This window comes from Syngnathus leptorhynchus, chromosome 4, assembly GCF_054491065.1.
Source record: "Syngnathus leptorhynchus isolate UIUO chromosome 4, UIUO_Slep, whole genome shotgun sequence".
Classification (NCBI taxonomy): Eukaryota; Metazoa; Chordata; class Actinopteri; order Syngnathiformes; family Syngnathidae; genus Syngnathus; species Syngnathus leptorhynchus.
In genome coordinates, this window is record NC_141198.1 from 13,791,357 (window position 1) to 13,814,414 (window position 23,058).

The 23,058-nt window shown below is 41.8% G+C and overlaps 1 protein-coding gene across 4 annotated transcripts; it reads left to right on the top strand.

The window, feature by feature from the left end:
* Positions 1–136: 136 nt before the first annotated feature.
* On the top strand, positions 137–22,659 carry msh3 (mutS homolog 3 (E. coli)). 4 transcript variants are annotated; one of them, XR_015065877.1, is made up of 25 exons: positions 137–423; positions 1,005–1,101; positions 1,547–1,818; positions 1,892–2,110; positions 2,182–2,298; positions 2,557–2,674; positions 3,135–3,277; positions 3,471–3,637; positions 5,254–5,363; positions 5,858–5,972; positions 6,164–6,248; positions 6,700–6,809; positions 7,610–7,742; positions 8,806–8,993; positions 9,060–9,228; positions 9,319–9,383; positions 10,217–10,333; positions 10,578–10,685; positions 11,445–11,559; positions 11,740–11,897; positions 14,674–14,860; positions 19,589–19,721; positions 19,815–19,986; positions 21,592–21,738; positions 22,339–22,659. XR_015065877.1 is itself a non-coding variant. In XM_085910077.1 (24 exons), exons 1-24 carry the CDS (start codon positions 298–300, stop codon positions 21,671–21,673), a joined length of 3,306 nt encoding a protein of 1,101 aa, XP_085766203.1. In that variant the 5' UTR covers positions 137–297; the 3' UTR covers positions 21,674–22,659. The 4 variants fall into 4 exon arrangements, 3 of the variants coding, with proteins under 3 accessions (XP_085766203.1, XP_085766205.1, XP_085766204.1); XM_085910077.1 differs by having other exon boundaries at positions 21,592–22,659; XM_085910079.1 differs by having other exon boundaries at positions 9,123–9,228; positions 21,592–22,659.
* Positions 22,660–23,058: the final 399 nt, after the last annotated feature.

A 23,058-nucleotide genomic window follows, 5' to 3' on the forward strand; every position in this document is an offset into this window, starting at 1 on the left:
TCAATTTCAGGGACGTACAGAAAAAAACCTCATTCAAATTTTAATATAGTATTATAGTATTTAAAAATTATCAGTCAAGTGTGATGTCATATTGAAAACCCTTAACAGGAAACAAAAATGTTGTGTTGTTTTCGTCATCAGCGCGACTGTGAGCTCATCGCGCGCGACGCTGTGTTTTCAAAAAAAAAAAAAAAAAAAAGAAAAGATTCCGGAGCATTCCTGCAACATTCTGTCAGCACAACTTGTCAACGCAATAAAAACTCATGGACTAAGTCCAAGTAACAAGTGGTAGTTAAGATGCCCAAAGCTCTGAAAAAGTCGTGTGCCTCTCAGGCGTCCATTAGCAAGTATTTCGGGAGTCTGAGCAGCGGAACCGGCGGCGCGTCAGAAACGCAAAAGGATTGTAATCTCACGAAAAGGAAGGTGAGGTCACCAACACAGTGACGGAACGTACATTTGGTACGTGGTCCTTCACTTGGGATTTACTTCATCCGGCTCTTAATACCATCACTAGCACGCCACATTCAGAATGACTCTTTATTTAGCCACTGCATTAAACTTCATCATGAAACCGGAGATGCTGTTTATCAAATGCATTTGTGTGCACATCGCTACAGACGTGTTCTGATGGTCAACATCAACAATTATCAGATCGAGAAATGCTGACCCCCAAGAAACCATCATTGTCACTCATGTACAGTAATCCCTCGTTTATCGCGGACAATTGGTTCCAAAACCCACCCGCGATAAGTGAAATCCGCAAAGTACGATTCGCGATCATGCTAACACGCGAAAACGGACTTCTAAAGGAATGTAAACGAACATTTGGAGCAATACTACATTTTCTTAAAGGTTAGATACATGTTTCCTGAATTTCGAAGTTTTATTTTGACTTTTAAACGTTTTTTTTTAATTTGGAAAAAACATCCGCGATGTAGTAAAGCCGCGATGAACGAAACGCAAAGTAGCGAGGGGTCACTGTATTTGGTTTGTCTGCCGCACAGAAGTCCTTCCACCATGACGCTGAGCTACTTTCCAAACATGCCAGGCTTTCCCTGCAGGTGGACGACGGAGACCTGGGCACTGAATCCGCTCAGAAAGGTGATTAGAGTGTCACTGTAGTTGAGGCCCTTCATCCATTCATGTTTTTGCCACTTTTGTTTGGTAGAGTTGCAGTCGTGAGATCTTAAAAGGATGCAAGTCAGTGTTTATAATTGAAATAGATAACGTGTCTTCCATATTAGTTCATGGTTCATTGGCCATTAAATCTGAAAAATGAAGCCCACCGGCTAATTGAAATAATCTTTTTTCCCCAAAATATGCAGCTGTTTTGAAAATTACATTATACTTTAATGTGATATCTCATATATAAGAATTGAATAGAATTGCCTAATATTTTGAAATATTAGAAATACGAAGTATAGCCATCTACTTTTACTCATGTGTTATATTTTTGCCATCATCAGTATAATTATGTTATCCAGTTCAGAATTTTGTTATCGTGACCACACTCATTTCAACAATGCTATGATTGTCGTCTGTTCAGAACAAAAGTTGCCATTCAGCCAAAATCCGGCGGGTTTATGCTCTTCAACCTTGGGGAAGCTGAGAGCCTTCACCTGCACGACTGTGGCACCCAGTGGCGAGAGTCGTGATATTGTGACTGGTTTCAAGAAGTCCTGCAGTGAGAGTTGTGGATTTTCTGCTGATGCCAAAAGTCAACACAACATCATTGACAACCACAAGGACCAGCTCACAGAGGACGCTGGAGATGAGCAGGGTGCAAAGCAGGTACCCAACAGCAGACCTCAGAAGAGAGTATGTTCATGACAGAACCATGATGTATTTGACGTGTTTAGTGACTGTGTCCGTTTTTCACTGCATCTTGCAGATGTTCCGCTTCTCTCAGTTTGCCAAGCCAGCTGGCAAAGAAGGACAGAATACTGGAAGAATGCCGATCCCAACAAGCAATACTCCCCTGTGCCGACGCTCGAAGAGCGTGTATACTCCTCTGGAGCAGCAGGTCATCCAGTTGAAAGAGCAGCACAAGGACACCTTGTTGGCTGTGGAGTGTGGGTACAAGTATAGGTTCTTTGGAGATGATGCTGAGGTGAGGAGTCACTTTTGGATTTATCCAAACAAAGCTCATCAAGTAAATTGAATGTGTGTGTTTGTTGTCAGATTGCAGCAAAGGTACTGAATATCTTCTGTCACCTGGACCATCATTTTATGACGTGCAGCATCCCCACACACCGATTGTTTGTTCACATCAGGCGGCTTGTGTCCCACGGTCACAAGGTATAAATTCAGTCTGTTGGTTTTTTTTGGGGGGGGGGAATATATATATTTTGATGATTATAGCAACAAAAATTCTAAATTTGCCATGTAAAGAAATGAGAATACGACAGAATGAACAGGTTGATGTTTTTTTTATTACGAAGGGCTTCTGAAAGACATCTTGTGTTAAATGACCCTTTGTTTAGTGTTTTTTGGGGAGAAAAAAAATCCCAAATGCATTTCATTTTAAAGACAGTTTTGTTCTCTTTTACTGCTCAGGTGGGTCTTGTCAAGCAGACTGAGACTTCAGCCATCAAAGCGTCAGGGGCCAATAAGAACACTCTGTTTACACGGCGACTCATGGCTCTGTACACCAAGTCCACGTTGGTGGGGGAGGGTATCCTTTTTCAAACCCAAAATGTTTGGTAGTGCAAGATCAATGAGTCGCTGAGGTTTTATTATTATTATTGTTCGTGTTAATGATTATTATTTAGACAGGGAGTTTTGGGTATTGTGATTAATTTTGCCTTCTTTCTTGAAATTTGTTACAATATTTTTTTCATTCCTTTTTGGCATTTAATATTGGGTGAACTAATTTATTGGAACTAATCAAATTGGTCAAATAATTTTTTACAGTTTAGTTTTCCATTTAAATGAATGGGTAATTAAGTACAACAGAAATTCGATAATACAATTACAGTAACATTAGAATAAAACATTTACATATTTGATGTTGTTGGTCATAAAAACGACCTGGCTTTTGTTCTTTCAAATACAACTGTGGCCATTAAGCACAGAACGTGTGCATTTGTAGCACTGCATTTCTCTCGCATTATTGTCCTCAACAGTCCACTAAGACATCTACCCGGTGTGCAGTCCAGACGACGTGAACGAAGGCGGGAGCCACGATGTCTTGTCGGAGCCGCCTCCTGACAGCGTCCTGCTGTGTGTCAGTGAGAGCTGGGACAAGTTGAAGAAGCAGCTCACGGTGGGCCTGGTGGTACGTTGACTGGAACACTTTCTAATCTCATCTCTGCAGGCATTACTACTTTGTCTTGCTTGGTTGTTCTTTGGCTCTTTAGTTAATGCTACTTCTGTCAAACCCATTCATTGAGCAACAAAAAACAACAATGTTGAATAGATAATCTTGTATGTCTTATTTACGTGTTTGATAATATCATTTGTGGGTGCAGGCAGTTCAGCCCGGCACAGGAGAGGTCCAGCTCGATTGTTTCCCTGACACTCAGTCTCGCTCCGAATTGGAGAGCCGTATCTTGATGCTAAACCCTGTGGAAATCCTGGTGCCCTCTGACCTCTCAGCGCAGACCCAGAAACTATTGCAGAGCATTACCAATGCCAGGTATCCACCAGGGGGCGTAGTGGGCTTTTTTTTTTAAACTACACACCAACTTAATTTTCATGAGGCTTACTATATTCTGCATCTATCTAGCAAATTCTTGTCTTCCTAAGGGTCGCAGTTGAGTTGGAGTCTATTCCAGCTGATTTTGCGATGGTTGCCAGTCAGTGGCAGCGCTCATATAGACAAAATAAGAGTCTTGAGTTAACCCATCGTGCAAGTTTTTTGAATATGAGTAAACTACAATGGAAACTGCTCGCCCAGACACATTAATCTCATTCTATCATGCGAAAGATTCATGTTAAAATGCGCATACATGTGCTGCCTTTAGCGTTGTGCTAAAGCTAAAAGATAAGCCCTGACTCCCTCTCGGGGCTTTCTCTCATTGCATTACGCACAAATGAAAATGAAAGGACAGAATGAAAGGGAGTCAAGTGGATTCGATTAGATGAAGTTGATTGGATAAGTAGAAGGCCGCCTGCCGCTTTCTGCTTCTGTCCTCTCCTACCTGGTGCACGTGTGTCATTCTTCACGCTCATTTGTGTTTTGCTTTGTGCCTTTAGGGCGGTCATTCAAAATTGTGAATGAATTGGATCTTTCAATCGAGTCGAGTAACCGTTGGAAATTAAATCTCCTTTAGTATATCGATTGACTAAAAATCAGCTCAACCCGGGTTCCCCGTTCATCGACTTTCCCAACCGAGCACTTTGACCTCCCCGGGGGCTGTGTGGTGGCAGCGGGCCCCCTGGCAACCAGCCGTGCGTGTCCGCAGAGAGTCAGGTAATGAGCCCTCAGGTGATTGGTTGGTAGCTGGGTGCAAGATGCGCGGCTTCACTCGACACGAGTCAGGTTTGGGGAATTTGAGCAAGTGAAAAATCTCACTGGATCAGGTTTTTCCAAACAACTGTTCTCTCTTAATTTTGAGTTGCCATTAAGCCATCATTAAGCCATTCTAGATTGTCATGGATCGTTACGACGATATTGTATTTGCGGCGCAGTCATCCCGTTGTAGTTTTTGAATGGGTTAAATATAAAATATACAGAAAACATTGAAGCCTTTCCAAGCCGACCTTTCAAATGAGGGTGGGGGGAAAAAAGGCAAGTTTATTTTCTATGAACCTCCAACTCTAGATAGACACACACAGATAGATAAACAGATAGAGAATATAACCTGATATTAATAAATAACAAATAGATCAGTAATCACTAAAAATAATTAATAAAAAACCAAAAACGTTTAAACCATTTCATCATTTGATTTGAAACGACGGCCGAAATGATTTATGGCGCTTACTGGAACAATAACATTGTTGCTCCCAGTGTGACCAGCAGCAAACTTGATGAACCATAGCTTGTGTGTGTGTCTGTGTGTGCTTGTGTGTATTAGAAAACAAAAAACACATTCATAGCCACATGTTTGCCTCGGTTGCCTTGGCAACAGCAGATCGGACACAGTTGGCAAGTCCTTGAAAGCAGCATTGCAGCATGAATGAATGAGTGTTGGAGCAGCGGATATGCCGCTTATGTGTGCGAGTAGAAGAGAAAACGGCCCGAACAGTGTTTTTTGTTTTTTCCTTTTATTTGGTTGGAAAATGACACTTGCCTTTTATTCCTTGCAGTGCTCAGGCTGACGACAAGGTGCGAGTTGAGAAGAGGGACAGCGCCCAATTTGAGTTTGCCTCCGCAATGAACACAGTCACTGAATTTTATTGCCACAACCAAGTTGAAGGTGTGTGTATGTGTTTCATCATGATCACATCTTTTGATTGTTTTATTTAGAAAGCAAAACCTTAAAAGCCAGCAGAAATTCCATCAAGGACGACGTCGTGAGGCAGGAGGAAGTAGAAATGTTTTGGACTGAGACCAGACGATCACTCCTCGATGTTTCCCCATTTGCTGGAGAAATCCACTATAGTAGAAGACCTGTGTCACCAAAGAACCTATGCGGAATGATCCTTATCACTGCAAATTTTCACTTTATGCTTAATATTTCAAAATGGGATTAAAACAATGACAATTATCAACACATCCCCAATGCACATAGTGCATTTTTGGAATGAATTAAAAAAGTACCTAGTTATGTAGAATGCTAAAAAAATAAAATTATATATATATTTTTTATGTGTTTGTGTTGTCCACGCTGTTGCTTATTTATTATGTAGAATGCAAAAATAAAAGTTTAAAATTGACCTTTTTTTTAAAAAATGTGTTTGTGTTGTCCAGGCTGTCACGCTCTATCTCGTGTGGCATCATTGGAGAGTCCGGTGATCTGCTGTCTGGGTCCTCTAATCCAGTACCTTCAAGAGTTCAACTTGGAAAGAGTGCTTAGAAGTCAAAGGTATACATACAGCAAAGCCACACGTATGTCGCAACTCCGGCTAGCTTTCTTCCTTTTTTGCAGTTCATTGGTCTAACCCTTTTTCATGTACGAGTACTTCAACTAAGGACTCTGCATGAAGCCATCCTTAGAAAGCGGACAACATTGTGCTTTTGTTATATATTGGGATGACGTTTTGTACTTCCATGCAGCTCCTTCCAACATTTAAGTGGTGAGTCCCAGGGAATGATCCTCAGTGCCGCCACCATCAGGAACCTGGAAATCCTCACCAATCAGGTGATTTCCTTTTCTTTCCTTTGTTTGTTATGGTAGTTAAAGTACATTCAAGACCCAATAAGTGACGCAAGTTATTAATAGGTGCGTGTTTTTATTTTGGTATACATGACTGTATATGAACAAGTTAGACCTTCTTATAGATTTTGAATATGGGCATTTTGCCATTTTTTTTTTTAACTATGTAGGACAACAAAATTTGCTTTCTCTCCTCATTGCGGTGTGGATGCTAATGATTTAGCGACTGACTTAAACTGCTTCTCAGTTCCCGGCAAATTGCTCGGTGACAAATTAGGCTGGCGTGGGCGACGGCTCAAAGGTTCAGCACGACACCTGTGGGGCACGCAGAATGTCAGACATTCTGTAGACAATTTTGATCCTAGTTCCAATCCTTTCTCGACAATTACGATTCATTGTGTGTTACATTACAGTTGTCTTGTGTGCTCCAAAACAGACAGATGGTGGTGTGAGGGGCAGTCTTCTGTGGGTGCTGGACCACACGCGCACTCCGTTTGGGAGGAGGCTAATGAGGAAGTGGGTGATTCGTCCGCTCACAGAATCACGGTAAGCACACGGCTTCTCGCACCTGCCAAAGCAACAGGTAGTACTATAACCTGGCTCTAACCGAAAAGCCATTTTAGCCGCTTTAAAGTCATGCTTTGAAAAGGTACAACGGTAGTGACAGGAGGGGAAGAACAACAACAACAAAAAAAGCAATCTCAAACGTGGCTGTGAAGACCAATAGTTTACTGTGCAACTGGGTTTTTTTTTTTACTTTTTAAAAGAAAAATAGAATTTAAAAGAAATTAATTCAAGCCCTAGTCGCAAATAACCACGTCTCTATTTTGGAAATGTACTGTGAACTGAATTTTGCTCAAAAATAGATGTACATTTATTCCAACACTAGATTGTTACCCATTGGCAATAGTAGATATAGTAAATATATTTGCAGGTAGAAATAAAACTCTTTGCCTCAAACAACCTCTCACAAATAATGAGCTGTCATTTTTTCAATTCATTCATTCATTCATATCTTTGTGTGTGCGTGCGTGCGTGTGTGGAGGGATTAACGATGGGATAAACAGTACTCTTATTCTATGCACACAGCGCCATGGAATAATTTCAACATCAGTAAATCCAAGATGACATTCTTTAATTCCATAACAATGCATGAAACCCACCAACACATGTGATGTCATGATTATTTGTGATGTTGCTTCAATGACTTTGAATTTCCATTTTTCTTTAAACATGCCACTGTTGCAATTATAAGAAATCGTTGACGGATCTGAATGTGACACATTGCATTAACAGAAGGACTGTTACTAACATGTCCCCTATATGTATTTTGTTTGGACCTCAAGGTCCATTTGGGAGCGTCAGGATGCAGTGCAAGAGATCCTCGAGTCTGATTCGCTCACATTAAACACCACAAGATCCCTCCTGAATCATTTGCCTGATCTGGAAAGAGGAATGTGCAGCATATTCAACAAAAAGGTAACCAATAATATATAAGTGACCATTTTTTCATCCTCCTTCTATTTCTGCACATTTGGAAATGTTCACACAGTTAAAATTGAAATACCTGAAGAGAAACAGAAAGTCTCGCACAATTCCACGTCCTGCCCGACTAATTTTTTCAAATGGCAGAGGGTCTCCACCATTATTTGCGTGTTGAACTTTTCATATAGACAAAAACAACATAAATGTCACTCAACAAACACACACACACACACACACACACACACACACACACACACACACACACACACACATATGGACTCACAAACATCTACCCTAATTGTAATGGTGGCCCTCTGTAGATAAATTGGACTGTGTGTAATGGCTTGTACCCCTGGCTCTGCTCATGAGGGTCTACCAATGCTTTCCATGTTCCAAGAAGAACCAATCCAGGGGGTTGCTCATATGAGGGAACCTATAAAGTGCCACTGTGTGATTAATACCAGAAAGCTTTGTCCCACTTTGACTCTCATTAACCCTTTATGACGCACAAGTCCACTGCAATTCCACTAATGGGAATCATAAAGTGCAATAGCCTCGCTTCCCAAGAGGCATGCCCGTGCTGTGCATTGATAAATCAATACTTTGGATCTAAACTGATCACAGGGTTGGTCTTTAGAGCTACAGCACAAATTGCAATGTAATGATTACATTTCGTGTTGTTGCAATATTATTTTAGTGGCTTGGTAATATGTCGGTTGAGCTTTTTCTTTCCTATGACAGCGTTGTGTGTCTGTTGTTGTTAAAAAGAAAAAAGAATAGACATTAGAAGCACAATCTCTTTTTAAAGTAGCATTGGTGCAAGATTAGGGACATTCGCTTGGACTACTAAGACACACTTTGATTTCTTGCTCCTTGGCTTCAAGATCACCTCATGATTTATGTGTTGACGTTTTTTGTCTCTTAAACTGAGCGTAGATCCGATTTAGTGTGCTAATCTTGTCGTCTTTCAGCATAACAGTCGGTGAAAAGTCATTGTGAAGAAATGAAAGTGTGTAAAATGACATTCAACATTTATGATTTCATAAATGTGCTTTAGGCATCCACGCAAGAGTTCTACATCATCATCAGCAGCCTTTGTCGACTGGCGCTGGAACTGCAAGCCCTGCTGCCGGCTATCAGAGCGCAGATCCGCTCTGAGCTCATTCGAGGACTCCTCGTGGACATCCCGGAGCTGCTGGGCCCGGCCCACGGCTTCCTCAGTGTGCTTAACGAGAAGGCAGCCAGGTTAGTCTTTTAAGGGGAAAGAAGAAATTGAGGATTGCGTGAATTTGTCATTGTAACATGGCACAGGTGCGGGAATAAAACAGAGCTCTTCTGTGATCTGTCCGGCTTCCCGATGCTGCGGGAAAGAAGAGAGCAAATCCAGGAAGTTCTACAAGAGATTCAGGACCATCGCAAACATGTTCGAATTGTCTTGAAAGCCCCCAGCCTCGACTATACCACTGTGGCAGGACAGGAGGTGCGCTTCTCGAAGCTGCCTGAGTGGCAAGGCGAGTCAAAAAAAACAATGACGTGCTGACCTGCCTTCGTCTGTTTCCTCCTTTGACAGTTTCTGATCGAGGTGAAGAACTCGCAGTCCTCCATTGTTCCTCGTGACTGGAATAAAGTCAGCAGGTGAGCTGCAACGCAGGGATAGAAAAAGAGTGAACTGCTTTGTTTTCTAATCAAGAGCGGGAAAACGACCTTCTCAGGGTATAAAATGCATTATTTTTTTTATGCCAAGCTAAAAGAAAGAAGGTGGGTGTAATAATCAACAATTATTCATGCTATGCATGATGGAAATGCACCTCCAATGCGATTGGAAGGCCAACCCCAAAATGAATCTCATTACCAAATAGAGTGAAAAGCTTTTGCATGCTTTTATTTGGAAGTTTCTGACAGTGTGTGGCTTCTTGACTTGACTCTTCTTGCTGACTGTAGTTAGAGCTAGTTCATATTGCTGTCATAAGGTGTTGGCAAATGTCATCCTGAAATCAAGTTAAAAAAAAAAAATCCCCTCTAATTACGTGGACTTTGTATATTATGGCGGCTGTTGTTAGCGTCCTGTGGCTAGCAATTAGCAGCTACTTTTTAAAAAGCGGTTTAACAGGTGGAAATGACAAAATTTCGAGTTCCTATTGAGCCAGATTTCAAAATATTCGGTAGCTGCAGCCCTAAACGTCTCCAATTATTTTTTTTTGTTATGTTTCAAGGGAAACAAAAATAGATAAATACTTTGATATTTTAATTGATCTTTTTCAACTGTTTTTTTATTTACTCATTGTAAAATTAAGACGTCTCAACTGCCAATTTCTGGCTTATTATACAGCTTTGTTTACTAACAAAACCGTAACTATTCAGCAATACATCACTGTCCTGGGGAATACTCGTTCATGTCTCTCAAATCACTTCTTTTCAGGAAATAGCAAAACAAACTTCATTTAACGTCATTTTCCTTTGCTGCGCAGCACCAAAGCAGTCAGCAGGTATCAGTCTCCCTTTGTGGTGGACCGCCTCAAGAAGCTGCTACAGCTCCGTGAGCAGCTGCTGCTGGACTGCCAGAGGGAGTGGACCGCTTTTATGGAGTAGGACACACACACACACACACATACACACACACACACACACACACACACACACACACACACACACACACACGCACACACACTGGCTCATAGACTGCTCATGATGAACACAGCTTGGAGTGTCAAAAGTGTCGCCAGTCACATTCATGTTCTGTACAAATGCACCAGCGGTGTCATCTGCTGAGAATACAATTATGCATTTCTGGTAATTTACGCTTGCGAATCTCTCCTTGCTCTCTTGCAGTCAGTTTGGGGAGCACTATCACACCATGAAAAAGGCTATTCGTCACCTAGCAACCATGGACTGTCTCTTCTCATTGGCTGAGGTAGCCAAACATGGGGACCATTGCAGGTGATGGCTGTCCTCATGTCATTTTACTCGCCCGTATGTATATGTGTGTGTGTGTTTGAATTGTTTGACTATGTATTAGTGGACAGTATGAGTATCCAAGTTTTCTGTGTCGTGTCCTATAATCTCGGGCAGGCGGTGCGTGGGTGTGTGCATTGGACTCAGCAGTGTGCTCAACCAGAATGCCAACATTTCTCACACGCACGCATAAGCACACCGACGACCAGGACAGTATATCCAAAAACTAACCATGTCGTCAAAAGAAAAATTGGTCATTGCTGCACTCCCAATTCACTCTTAAGACACTATTTGATAAAAAGCAAAGATTAAAATGTAATGTATTGCAAACATATTTGCACTGTAGAAAAAAAAATATTACTCTTAAAAAAAATGGCATTTTGGAGAGAATAGTTGTGATGTAGCTACAAAAAAATATAGATTTGAAGTCGCAGTATTAACCCTCATATCGGCCATTATTATCTCTCCACTGGTATCATTCCATCAGTATACAAAATTGCATTTTTCACCTCTATAAAAAAAATGGTTCAAACTCATTCCACACTTTATGGCTTAATTTATATCGAATGCTTCCCCAGTTATTCCAGGTGTGTCCCAGGGCTCCATCCTGGGGCCCCTGCTCATCATCATCTACTTCCTCTCTTAGCTTGGTTTTCCATACGATTCATTCTTCTCTTCCTTAGTTTCCTGAAGACCAAACATGTCATTTTTTTGTCTGCAGCTTTTTCTTTTCTCCTGTTGCAGGCCAGAAGTGTCCGACACTAAGCGTCAGATTATGATAAAAAATGGCAGACACCCTGCCATAGACCTACTCATGGGAGACCACAGCCAGTACGTGCCCAATCATGTACAACTTCAGGTACGACACGCACACACACACACAGCACGAGCACACTTTTGCCCGTCACTATTTGAGTGGGTTTCTGTTGCAACAAGTCAAAGCTTCAAGTCCACCCACCTCCTCAGCATCCAAATATCTTTTTACTGTATATCGCTCCCAAGCCCTTTGTTACAACTGCTCACATCTATCTCACTGCAGGCTGATGGAAAAAGAGCAATGATCATCACTGGCCCTAACATGGGGGGGAAGAGCTCCTACATCCGCCAGGTGGCCCTGATCTGTATTATGGCCCAAATAGGCTCCTACGTACCGAGTTCTGAGGCTCATTTGGCCATTTTGGATGGCATTTACACGAGGTAAGACCAAGTCGAGTGGAAAATAGTTAACACCTGTGGTGGACAAATAGACTGACCTCTGATCAGAGTGTTGAATAAAATTGCATATCCTGATTCACACCTATTGGACCAAATTTCTGGACCAGATGTTTTTAGAATGGTCCTGCACACACACAAAAGCACATTTGTGTTGAAAAATTAGTCGCGGTAATAATAACGTTAGGTTCGATTCCACTTGATTGCCCTTGTAAGCGATGAGCGTTCATGTCAGCGACATCGCAAATGACAGTATTTCTTCTGTATTGATGGACAGTTGCCATGACAACACGGGAGGTCTGTTATTTCTTATTAGAGTAATTGCATGTGACAAGTCTGTCTGGCAACCTCGAGGGAAAAAAAAAGTAAAGAAAGAATAAAAAATAAAAATAAAAAGATAATCCGTCACCAAGTACCATCATGCGGAGTGTATTTTTAGGCGTGACAGTACAGATTAATCCGCGGTAATCTCGCTGTGTCCTTCGCCACAAAGCAGATGAAGCTCCGTGTTGTGCCGGGAACTCGCGGACGATACAATACGTCTTTGTTGGTTGGAGAGCTTTTTCTCGGTGCACTTTCCACTCCTCACTGTACTGTATTCTCTCTGTATTTGTGGCCACGTTGCACTCTGTGATTAGACATAATGGCTTGCAGATGTATGTAATGGTCTTTTTTTTTTTAATGGCTTTAAGCATGTTCTTATGAATTAACCCAGTGGGAGCTAAAACCCGGTCAGCACACCCCGGGCGAGTGCGTGTGATCGTATCCTTGAGAGATACACTTTTAGGTTGTTTCAGGCTTTATTTTGGAGTAATGAGGGTATTGTGTGTGCTCCTTAGGCCAGTGAGGACACTTAAAGGTTATCAGGGCCAAATGCCTTTTAGTGACAGAAAGTAATAAAAACTTGCTGTTGGTACATATTGCAACACTGAACATTTTGGGGGGGTGGAATTGACACAATGGATGGATGGATGGGTGGACAATCAGCTTGGCTCCATGGAGAACGGATTAGTTGTCTTAAAGTTTTCATTTTAAAGGCGTTAAAAGCAGTTATTGTGCACTTGAGGTCATGGCTGTGTTTGAGTGGGCTGGGGTTGTTCAGCCAAGGGATTTCATTGGGTTGAAGGTTAATCTTTCCTGTCTACTAGAAAAATGCATCTAAGAGCTAATTAGTGTCCCTTGAGAGAAGAGCGCTGTCCTGTCTTCACCTCCCAATAGCTTTTATCAACCTATCAGTTTCTAATTGGGACAGAGGAAAGTTTATATGGATAATAAACACCCACCCAAATCCCTCTGCTGCATCTATTATGTGTAATATTGTCGTTTCATTTGGTGAGTTTTCTGCTCTAATAAGTGAACGAGAGACGGATGTGGTGGGAAGAGACGATAGAAGTGGATTGGAATGAGAAGACTTTGGCGGGGGTAATGAAATGCTATGTGGGTGTCTAATGGGCTACCCCGTCTGAGATGATCCCCATGATTGATTATCAATGAGCTTTTCAAAGCGGCACAGCGGCTGGAAAAATTTTGTTTTCCCCCTCGCTCTTGTTTTTACCGTAAAGAAATAAGTTGCTCTGCATGAATCCAGTAGGATGCTTGCAGCTGTTTTGTGTGCAGTCTGGTCTGCATTAGGTTCTGAAGGTTACAAAGCACAGCTCTGCATCTGTCCACGGTCGTCATGGAAACAGAGAAAGCGGCTTTTGAACCAGTCCCGTCGCCAACCAGCGGCGATGGCGTGTATGTGACATCGTCATCGGTTTGTCTGGTGGTGATCTGTTGCGCAGTGTTGTGTCCTGGCTTTGGAATAGTTTACAGACCGCCTGTTCCTCTGTGTAGGCGGCACACATGTCCGCTCGGGCCTTTCACAGCATGTTCGCTTCTAAAACCAGCCACGGCGCGGGAAACGGCTCTCCCACATCGGAGTCGAATCGAAAGAGCTGACAAAAATGGTGTGAAGCTTCGTCGCGCCGTGTAACACGCTGATCACTCGCAGCCGTGAATGCGCTTTGAAATAGTGGGTTGAACTTCAATGAAATTATTTGCAATAATTAATGAATTATAAGCGTCATTATTACGACTGAAATATAAACAAAAAGATCACGACAATGTAAAGTTTATTCCGCGATATGGGGATCAATGGAGTCTGTTTTCACAATCTGTGTTTTTGGCGGGAAGGAGGAGCTCCAGCTGGATGCTGTCAGCGCGCGCCCTCTCGCCTGTAGACAGACGCGTGTGCGGGAACACCTCGCAACCATTGTACTCGTTCTTCCTGCCACACACGCGCAAACTATAGATCGGCCATAATTTTAGTCGAGTCTCGGTCATGCACAGACACACTGTTGTAAATGAGCTCATGTAATGCAGCTGCATGTCTGCCACGCCCCTCTTCTATGTAACGTGTGGCGTAACCATGGCGACATGGTTGCACAGTTCATTGCAAGGTATGACGTTCAAGGAGGCAGGTGCAAAGACACACTTGAATTCAGGAATATCTCATGAATTACTCAAATTATACTCCTCATTGATCCTTTGAGGGCATCCTCTGAAAAAACCTTCTGCCATCTTGTGGATGAACGTTTAAATGTTCTGGATGGATGGATGGATGGATGGATGGATGGATGGATGGATGGATGGATGGATGGATGGACAAATGGACGGATGGACGAATGGATGGATGGACGAATGGACGAATGGATGGATGGACGAATGGATGGATGGACGGACTGACTTTGATTTCCTCTTCCTTGTATCTGATGATCAGGATGGGAGCCTCGGACAACATCTACAAAGGGCGCAGTACCTTCATGGAAGAGTTAACCGAAGCTTCTGAGATTATTTCCCACGCGACCGAGCGTTCCCTGGTCATCTTGGATGAACTGGGCCGGGGCACCAGCACACATGACGGCATCGCCATCGCCTACGCTACCCTTGAGTACTTCATCAGAGATGTAAGTTCGTGTTTTCATACGCGCCAAGTCAGACAACGAGACCACCTTTCTGTTTCTTCTGCTTAAACAGTGCTTTTTGTCTTTTTACAACAAGCGTTGCGATGTGAAAGCCAAGTTCAACGAACCTTCAAGTTAATGCATCTTTGTGTATTTGTGTGTACTCCTCTGACCGCACTGGCTCATGTGCCCCACCGGCTCGTGATTGTTTGTTTTGAAGGGAAAAGAGAGACGAGGCAACAGGGATGCCTCGTCAGTGTGGTAACCCTTCAAAATGGAGAGAAATAATGGTGAGGCTTGATCTATAATGTTATTAACCCTGTTGCAGTGGAAAAGGAGGTAAAAATGGTCCACTGGCGCCTAATTTGTTGGCGCGCTGCAATGGGCCTCGTTTTCATTGGTTTAAAAAAAAAAAAAAAGGCACATAATCAGAATGAATGTGATGCGGCTCACCTTTGTGCTCATAAAATACGTCTTCCCTGTGCGCGCTCATATCAGCTATTATTATAGTGATTTATACCGGTACTGTATGTAACTATTAGTTGAAAAGGAAAAGCTACACAGTGTTGTAAAAATTGCCTTTGGTGGGATTGTTCTTGGTCTTCCATCCACAAAGTTGGAAGCCTCCAGTGTCCACAAGGTGTGAACAAATAAGACTCATGGAAAAATTTGTTGGGTAAGCCATCTTCTGAATGATTACGTAATTGATAAGCACATTGATACATGAATGGTGGTGGCAGCATCATGCTTTCATCACAGTCTAAGAACCAAAGCCTCAACCTCAAAGCAGGAGAACTTTTTGTGGCACTTTAAATAGTAACAGTTGACATTTGAATGTGATCGGATCCTTTATATAAGGGTGTGCACACTTGTGCAAACACGTAGTTCCAGTGTTTTATTTATTTCTATCAGTGTTTTTTTATTATTTGTATTTATTTATTTATAATTGTACTATATGTACATCAAATGAATGAGTAGCGATGCGTCAATAATCGTGCTTAACATCGAATAAGCACTCCTTGGGGATCGATTGTTCTTTTGAGGATACAAGAAGAGTCTCGTCTCATTACAAGACTTTGATTCTGTGGGAACAAAGCAGCAGCAAGTCATGTCGAGGATGAGTTTTTTTTGTGCCTGATGCAATAGTCATGAGCAGAGTCTGAAAAACCTTCTCCAAAAGCCCAAAGCCACTGTGCAGTCGTTCAGCGTAGTTCACGAGCCCTCGGTTCAGCAAGCGTTGGACCTAACTATGGGTGGATAATTTTTGGTTTTTTTCTTGGGCTTTTGTGGCTTGCTCTTCTGGGACACGCTGACAGAAGAATATGAAAGGAGAATTCAGGTGAATCTTGATAAATTGGAATGCAGTCGTGCCTTGAGATAGTGTAGCGGGCGTTCAGATATTTTTTGTATGACATTGGGGAAAAAAACTAACTCTTCATAAAACAAAAAAAACTTTAAAAATAGACCCATGAAATTATGGATTTGCTTTGTTTTTGTATACAGTGATACTTGCTTAAAAAAATATCGTTACTAAAATCTTGGTTTTATACAGATTATTGACATTTCTGTTTATTTCAATGGGGAAGGACGGTTTGAGATACAAATGTTTTGTGTTTACGGATGTGCTTAGTGAATGAATTAAACTCATCTCAAAGCAGCACCATATTTCAAAATTTACATTAAAACCATAAAGAAGAATTTGAATAAACCAGAGGTTGGCCTGCGTTCTGAAATGAATTGTGTTCCCACTCGACACCCTTGAAGGACAAACTTTCTCATTATTTTTTGGACCTAGTCTTGTGGTTTATGTAATTTTGCGCAAACCATATGTGGCTAAAGCAGGATAGAGCTGATGCAGGCTCTTTAACCACCTGTTGTATAACAACATTGATTTGTTTGAGAGTCCTGGCTATAAAAGGAAAAACAAGCAAAAAGGAGTTTGGCTTTTCAGTGACATCCCTTCTTGGTACTGTCTTTCATGCGCTCTTTCTCCCACTCCACCTCCTCCGTCATGTCCTCTTCCTCCTCACCAGACATGCCTCCCCGCGTCAAATTCAGACTTCTCCTTTTTTGACTCGGTTGTTATAGAAACGCACCTTTCCCTGCCCCCAGCATTCACTGGCAAGGTAGTTAAGAATGTAGATGGCTTTCATAACACCGCTCATGGATGAGACAACCTTGATGCTGAAAAGAGGAAAAAGCAGAAATCTCACGGCAAGCTACGAGTTGCGTCGTCGTGTGTCACAGCCGGCGTACTCAAAGGATTCTTGTTGATGTTTCCTCCGTGCGAAAACGCTTCACAGCGGCCTCCGACTCCGACGTGACTCTCGATCAGACTCGCTGGTGTTTTCACACGAGCAGCAGGTCCCGCTATTAGCGTCACACCACGCTTGGTGCTACACACATTGCTCTCTTGGTTTTTTCATGGGCCGAAACGGTCACACCTCACATGAAACAGCGGGCGCAGCTTTTTTGCTAAATTCAACTCACAGCATCAACTCACTCTTTGCTGTCTTCAGCGGTGAATTTCCTCTGGATATTACCTTCAACCTTCAAAGAATTCAATATAAATGTTGAGAACTACATTCATTGAAATTTTATTTAAATTATGAACAAATACAACAAATGTTAAAGACCTTTTGATCATGTAAATGCTTATTGGGCCGTGATCAAAGAATGAAGCGGGCCATTTGTGACCCCCAGGCCGTACTTTGGCCACCCTCACATTGTATTTGTAGTTGACAAACTTCATTATTTTGGATTAATGCCGCATTACGGTGATGTGTAGCTGTAGACTACTGCAAACTGCATTTCATAACGATAAAAAAAATTGACACACCTAATTCGAACCTCTCTGACAGTATCAATGTAAAGACAGAATTATTCATATTCATCTCATCTGTTGGCCCTGTCGTGCTAATATTTTAATAAAGTCACGTGGTATCAGTTCACTGTGCATAATTCCTCGATTGACTCCCACCCACCAGTTTATGATGAAGCCTCAAACTGACGGCTCTTCCTGCGGGGTACTGCAAAAACACCCCCCCCCCCCCCCCAAACAAAAAAACAAAAACAAAGGTCATCTGCTGCTCACCTTATTGTTGAACCCAAAGAAGATAACGGCGTTGCGGGTCAGCGACATCCTCTCATACACCAAATCTTACCCAGTTCACAAACCGCACTGTGCGGGTGCTTGTTAGTTGTGCAATCCCGATACTGGCAAAGCAGAAAGGAAGTGTCACTGTGTCTAATTGAGTAGAAAAGTTTACCGGTGGTTCTGTGTTGACACCTTGAGGCTTTTGCTCAGGATCAGATGTGAAGCTATATGAAGAATTACTAGAATGACGTACTCATGTATTCTCATGAACTTTCTATCAACTAATCGACTTCACTAATCGGTCCAACTTTTAATTTTATCACAGCGTCTCCCACTGAGGAGGCTGTCAGCGCTCCCCGGGGTGGTCCGTCAACAAGCGGCCATTAACGTCCAATCAGACCATTATTCAGATGCCAACTAGTCGCTACCACACTTCGTTTGTTTGTACCTTTCAATGTAGGTGGACAGGAGTGATTTCAAGTGTGTGTGTGTGCGGTACACTGTTACCGTGGGCGCAGGTCCGTCCATGTGCCTTTCCTGGAAGAGTGTGGGCGTCTCCCTGCTCATCTTGTTCAGTATTTCTAGTGACGTGACCTTTGTCACACCGAGCGAGGTAGCATGCTCGCTCGGCCCGGAGTCGTTCGTGGTTCTTCACAGTACAGCTGGTTTCCATCCTCAGAATTCATTCTTATTAACGATGGCTGAATTAAAAGGAGGGCTCTAATCTAAATTGAATTTAAGTCCTGAGTGTAATGCTGTCCAATCAATCCACAACATCCATACTGTCATAATTACAAGTGACAAAATAATGATAAAACAATAACAATTGGTGCATTAGTTCCCAAAGAATGTTTTGATATAAAGTCACAGTCTTTGTTCTTCAGCAGGGACAGACTGTTACATCATTGCTACCACACCTAGCATTTGTTGTGTGTATTCCATTTTCCAAATCCCTATTTTTCCCTCCCACACATCTCTCTTGCACTCGAATAAAGACTTGATAATCATCAACGCTCATCTTCGTAAATAAATACATAAATAAATAAATAGATTGCTAAATAAATGGATAGCTGCATGAATGAATGAATGAATGAATGAATGAATGAATGAATAAATAAATAAATAAATAAATAAATAAATAAATAGCAAATGTTCACCTTACATCTGGATATTTTTAGCCGTCCTGGGCTTCCAACTTAATTTGCCCTTTTTTTCTTACTACAAATATGTGACGAAAGTGTTTTGGATGGATTTACACATGGGATTGTTGTAAAAACAAGAAATCCAACATAAACAACCAAGCATTTGCTTGAACATTTCCATGTCGCGCACAAAAGTCAAATCCTGAAATTCTAATTTGTCGTTAAGCGGCTTGTAAAGCTATTGAGTAGATAGGCAGGGTTATTACGGCAAGTGAATTTATTCTCGTAGACTTTCTCTTTTAGGCAGACTTTTCGAACGGACTTTGCATAAGATGGAAACATGTAAAAATAATCTTGCCATGGGTTAGCCACAATTCAACATGTGTATGCAGTTTTTTTTTTTTTTATCCTTTGAGTTGATTTCTTCCAAAAAGGAAACAGGCTAATGAGGACAAGCTATGCTTTACATAAGTTGTTCCTCCTGTACTGCAGGTGAGGTCTTTCACCCTCTTTGTCACTCATTACCCTCCACTATGTGAACTGGAGCGGGTGTACCCCCAACACGTGTCCAACTACCACATGTCCTTCATCCTCAATGAACCCGATGTAGCTACCGACACGCGAGGTATGTGTAGTCCCTATACACACGGACACATTTTAGGCATTTTAGATTTTCCAGCATTGCTGTTGACGATGATCCGAACTACGTCTTTTGCAGATCAAGAAGAGCTCTGTCCTGAATTCATCACTTTCCTCTACCAGTTAAGCGAAGGAGCGGCTGGCCGCAGTTACGGTCTCAATGTCGCCCGCTTGGCTGATATTTCGGGGTCAATACTCCAAGCCGCGGCCCTCAAGGCCCGAGAGCTAGAGGACGCCGTCGAATCCCGAAGGTGAACGCACAATCAGAAACACTGTTGCTCAAAAAACTTTGATCAAAAAAAGTCCAATCACCTTCCCCTCCCCTTTTTCTGCATCTCGATCTCATTTCAGTCACGTTCGTTCATAAATAATGAGTGATTTGGTGGAAAAGATGGAAAGAGGTCCACTTCAACCGTGCTGTAGAAAGTCGATCGATGTTCTTTGTTTTATTTTCGCCCTACTTCTCGAGGCCTTTGTTAGTCTAAAAGGTCTGTGCTACTTTGGACATAATGGGGAAGAAAAATCTGAGCTTCAGCTTGTGATCAAATGAGGCAAGGAGTGTGGAGTTTTCCATTTGATGAGGACACTATGATTGATTTATATGCAAATATTTCATATCGAATGTTTTTCGTAAAAGGCATACAGATTAGTGGAAATTAATTATCTGTCATCTAAGCCACACTTTCACCCCGCTGTGAACCTATATGGAAACATTGCAGATTCGAGCCCTTTAAGCTTAAAAAATCAAAATAAAAAAGTCACCTCATCGGTACTTTAATAGAACCTGACATGTGAGGCTGCGCGTCGTGAGGTTGAATCAATGCCAAGCAGCTTCGGTGCCCTCAAACGTGGGTTAACGCCCAAATGAGCCTGATTTCATCGCCATGCCGACAATTGTCAACCATAAATTGGATGTGATATTCCTGGAATGCCAGATCGGAGATTTGTGGAGCTTGAAAAAAAAAAAACGTCAATCTACTCTAATGTGATTTCTTGGAATCTTGACTTGCATGCGGCTCCGTCTGACATTTTTGCATAAAATCTGCTTGAATTCAGAATTTTTAGCCACGTGATGGAAAATTGGCTTTCTAGTAGTGCTGCTTCTGTGAGTTAAAAGTTGTAGCATCGTTATTTACACACTAGAAAATGGTGTCTTCGTATCAAAGTTTGCCTACGATAGGAGAGCTAGTTTGAAACTACTTAACTATGCTCTAGCTTTAATAAAACTGACAATTCGAACAATTCTGCTAAATAAACAACTGAACTCCATCTTGATAAGTCATGTGATCTGACAGTGTACATAAGTGAAGAATTGACCTCCTATTCAATCACGATGACGAAAAAAGTCTCCCGTTCAATGAGCATGTCGCTGATTCATCGGCAATCTTCTTTTTTGACATTATAACAAGACAACAAACCGGAATCGAAAGCGGTACCTCGATTCAACTTTCACCCACCGCATTAGCGTAAACTGGGGAGAGAAAATAAATCATCTGAAGTCATGCCTTGGTTCAATAAAGGTTGGGAAACAGCGTCCAACTACAGGCTGTGGAACAGACTGCCTGCGGGGAGTTCATCTCCGCATAGGTTCTAATCCTCACCATATGAAATGTCCATTGTGCGCGCGCACGCACACACATGCGCTCAGCCGTACTACCTCATCAATCTAATCCTTCCTATATGAAATGTTTGTACTTTTGTCAGAGTGAGAGCACATTGAGTGCACAAGACACACACGGAGGGGGGGGAAGGGGGGATCAAGCTGTTGGTCAGAAGTTGACAACTTGCAGCTGTCAGTGTACAAAAGACCACGTGTTTTGACAATAAGTAGTGTTTGTTTTCATTTGTTTCTCTAGGAAGAAGAAGAAGTTACTCTCAGAGCTTTGGAGCATCTCGGACAAATCCTCTTTCACTGAGTGGCTGAAGTCCAACTCCTGATAACAATGGCATGCATTATGCAAACAATCAGGATACAAAAAAACAACACACACAAATGTTTGCAGGTGTGTGTTGTGTTTTTATTTCCTATACTGTAGCAAGTTGTAAGGACTGATATGGATTTTTACATCGCTGCAGAGGATGGAGGGGCAACCCATGATTGTGCTCTTGACGCCTAACTTGTACAGGTTAAGGTACAAGCTGTTACCCGAAGCCTGAGCTACACTAGCGATAAAACGTACGTTGGATTGTTGTCATTGACAGATCAAATCTCAGGTCCCTAAGCACTCTGAACCTCAAATTGGAGGAACAAGGAATGTGTGGCCAGCTAGCATGAACCAGTTCAATTGTGTTCAAAGACATTTGTATATGTAACAAGCTGCTCACAACAGACCAGTCATTGTGTGTCCATTCCTTGAGGTGGAATACACACTAATGTTTTCACATCTGAAGTGATTTTGTAAATGTAAGCAATATCTCATATGGTGTGCTCAACAAATTCAACGTAATCAAAAGACAAAATGAGCTTGATTGGGACAACGTTTTTCCAATTAAAATGTATTGAACTTTTTCTGCACCTCTCAGCATTCACATGTGTAATATCTGAAGGCATTGCAATTTCGTGTTATTATTTCTTTCTTTGCTCTTTTGTTATTGCTCAACAGATTTGGTGTAATATAAGAAAGGAGAAGTTGTCGGCCCGTCCGAGATGCCTGGGAATTGCTGGTTTTTGATTTGTTATTGATGTTTTAACAGCATGGCAGCATTTCTTGACAGATTACAAATGAAAGAACAAAATGTGTGGCGTGTTCGGGACATATTAACTTTAATAAAATATTTTTTTTAGCCAAAGCACGTTTTGAAAATGTTGGACTTTTTTGGAGATCATGAACAGAACAAAAGTAATGATACAAACATAGCACTTTTGACAATTCAGTCGTGAATTTAAGACTTGAAGGGGTTTAATGCATTAAATACAAATTCAAATAAATGTCTCATAGAAATGTGCCTAAATAAGTTTTCTTTTCTTTTTTCTTTTCCTTAAAAATGGATATGTATTCTATTATTGTATGTTGTATTTGTATTGATACGCATATATCTTGTGCTAAAAAGTTAAATACAACTGAAGTGTATTTTGGCAACGATACTTTCGCATACCACTAGAGGGAGCCTACATACCGCTAGTGACCAAGTAAAAGTGTCTTTGTTTTTTTTTCCGTGAAAGGTATGTGTGCAGTGTGAATAATTTTGCCACCTCAGGTACATCTGCAAGTGGAAGAAGACTCCTGAAGTCATAATAGCACAACATCGAAATGATCGCTCCGCCTTTAACATCACACTGTGAGAGAGTCGGCATGCGGTGAGGGAGGGGCTGAGGCTGGGGC

Bases quoted from the DNA above. Each gene is read 5' to 3' on its own strand.
- msh3 (XM_085910077.1), top strand. From the start codon at position 298: ATGCCCAAAGCTCTGAAAAAGTCGTGTGCCTCTCAGGCGTCCATTAGC. The intron at 5,973-6,163 runs GTATACATACAG...ACTTCCATGCAG, and splicing joins AGAGTGCTTAGAAGTCAAAG to CTCCTTCCAACATTTAAGTG. The intron at 9,229-9,318 runs GTGCGCTTCTCG...CTCCTTTGACAG, and splicing joins CCACTGTGGCAGGACAGGAG to TTTCTGATCGAGGTGAAGAA.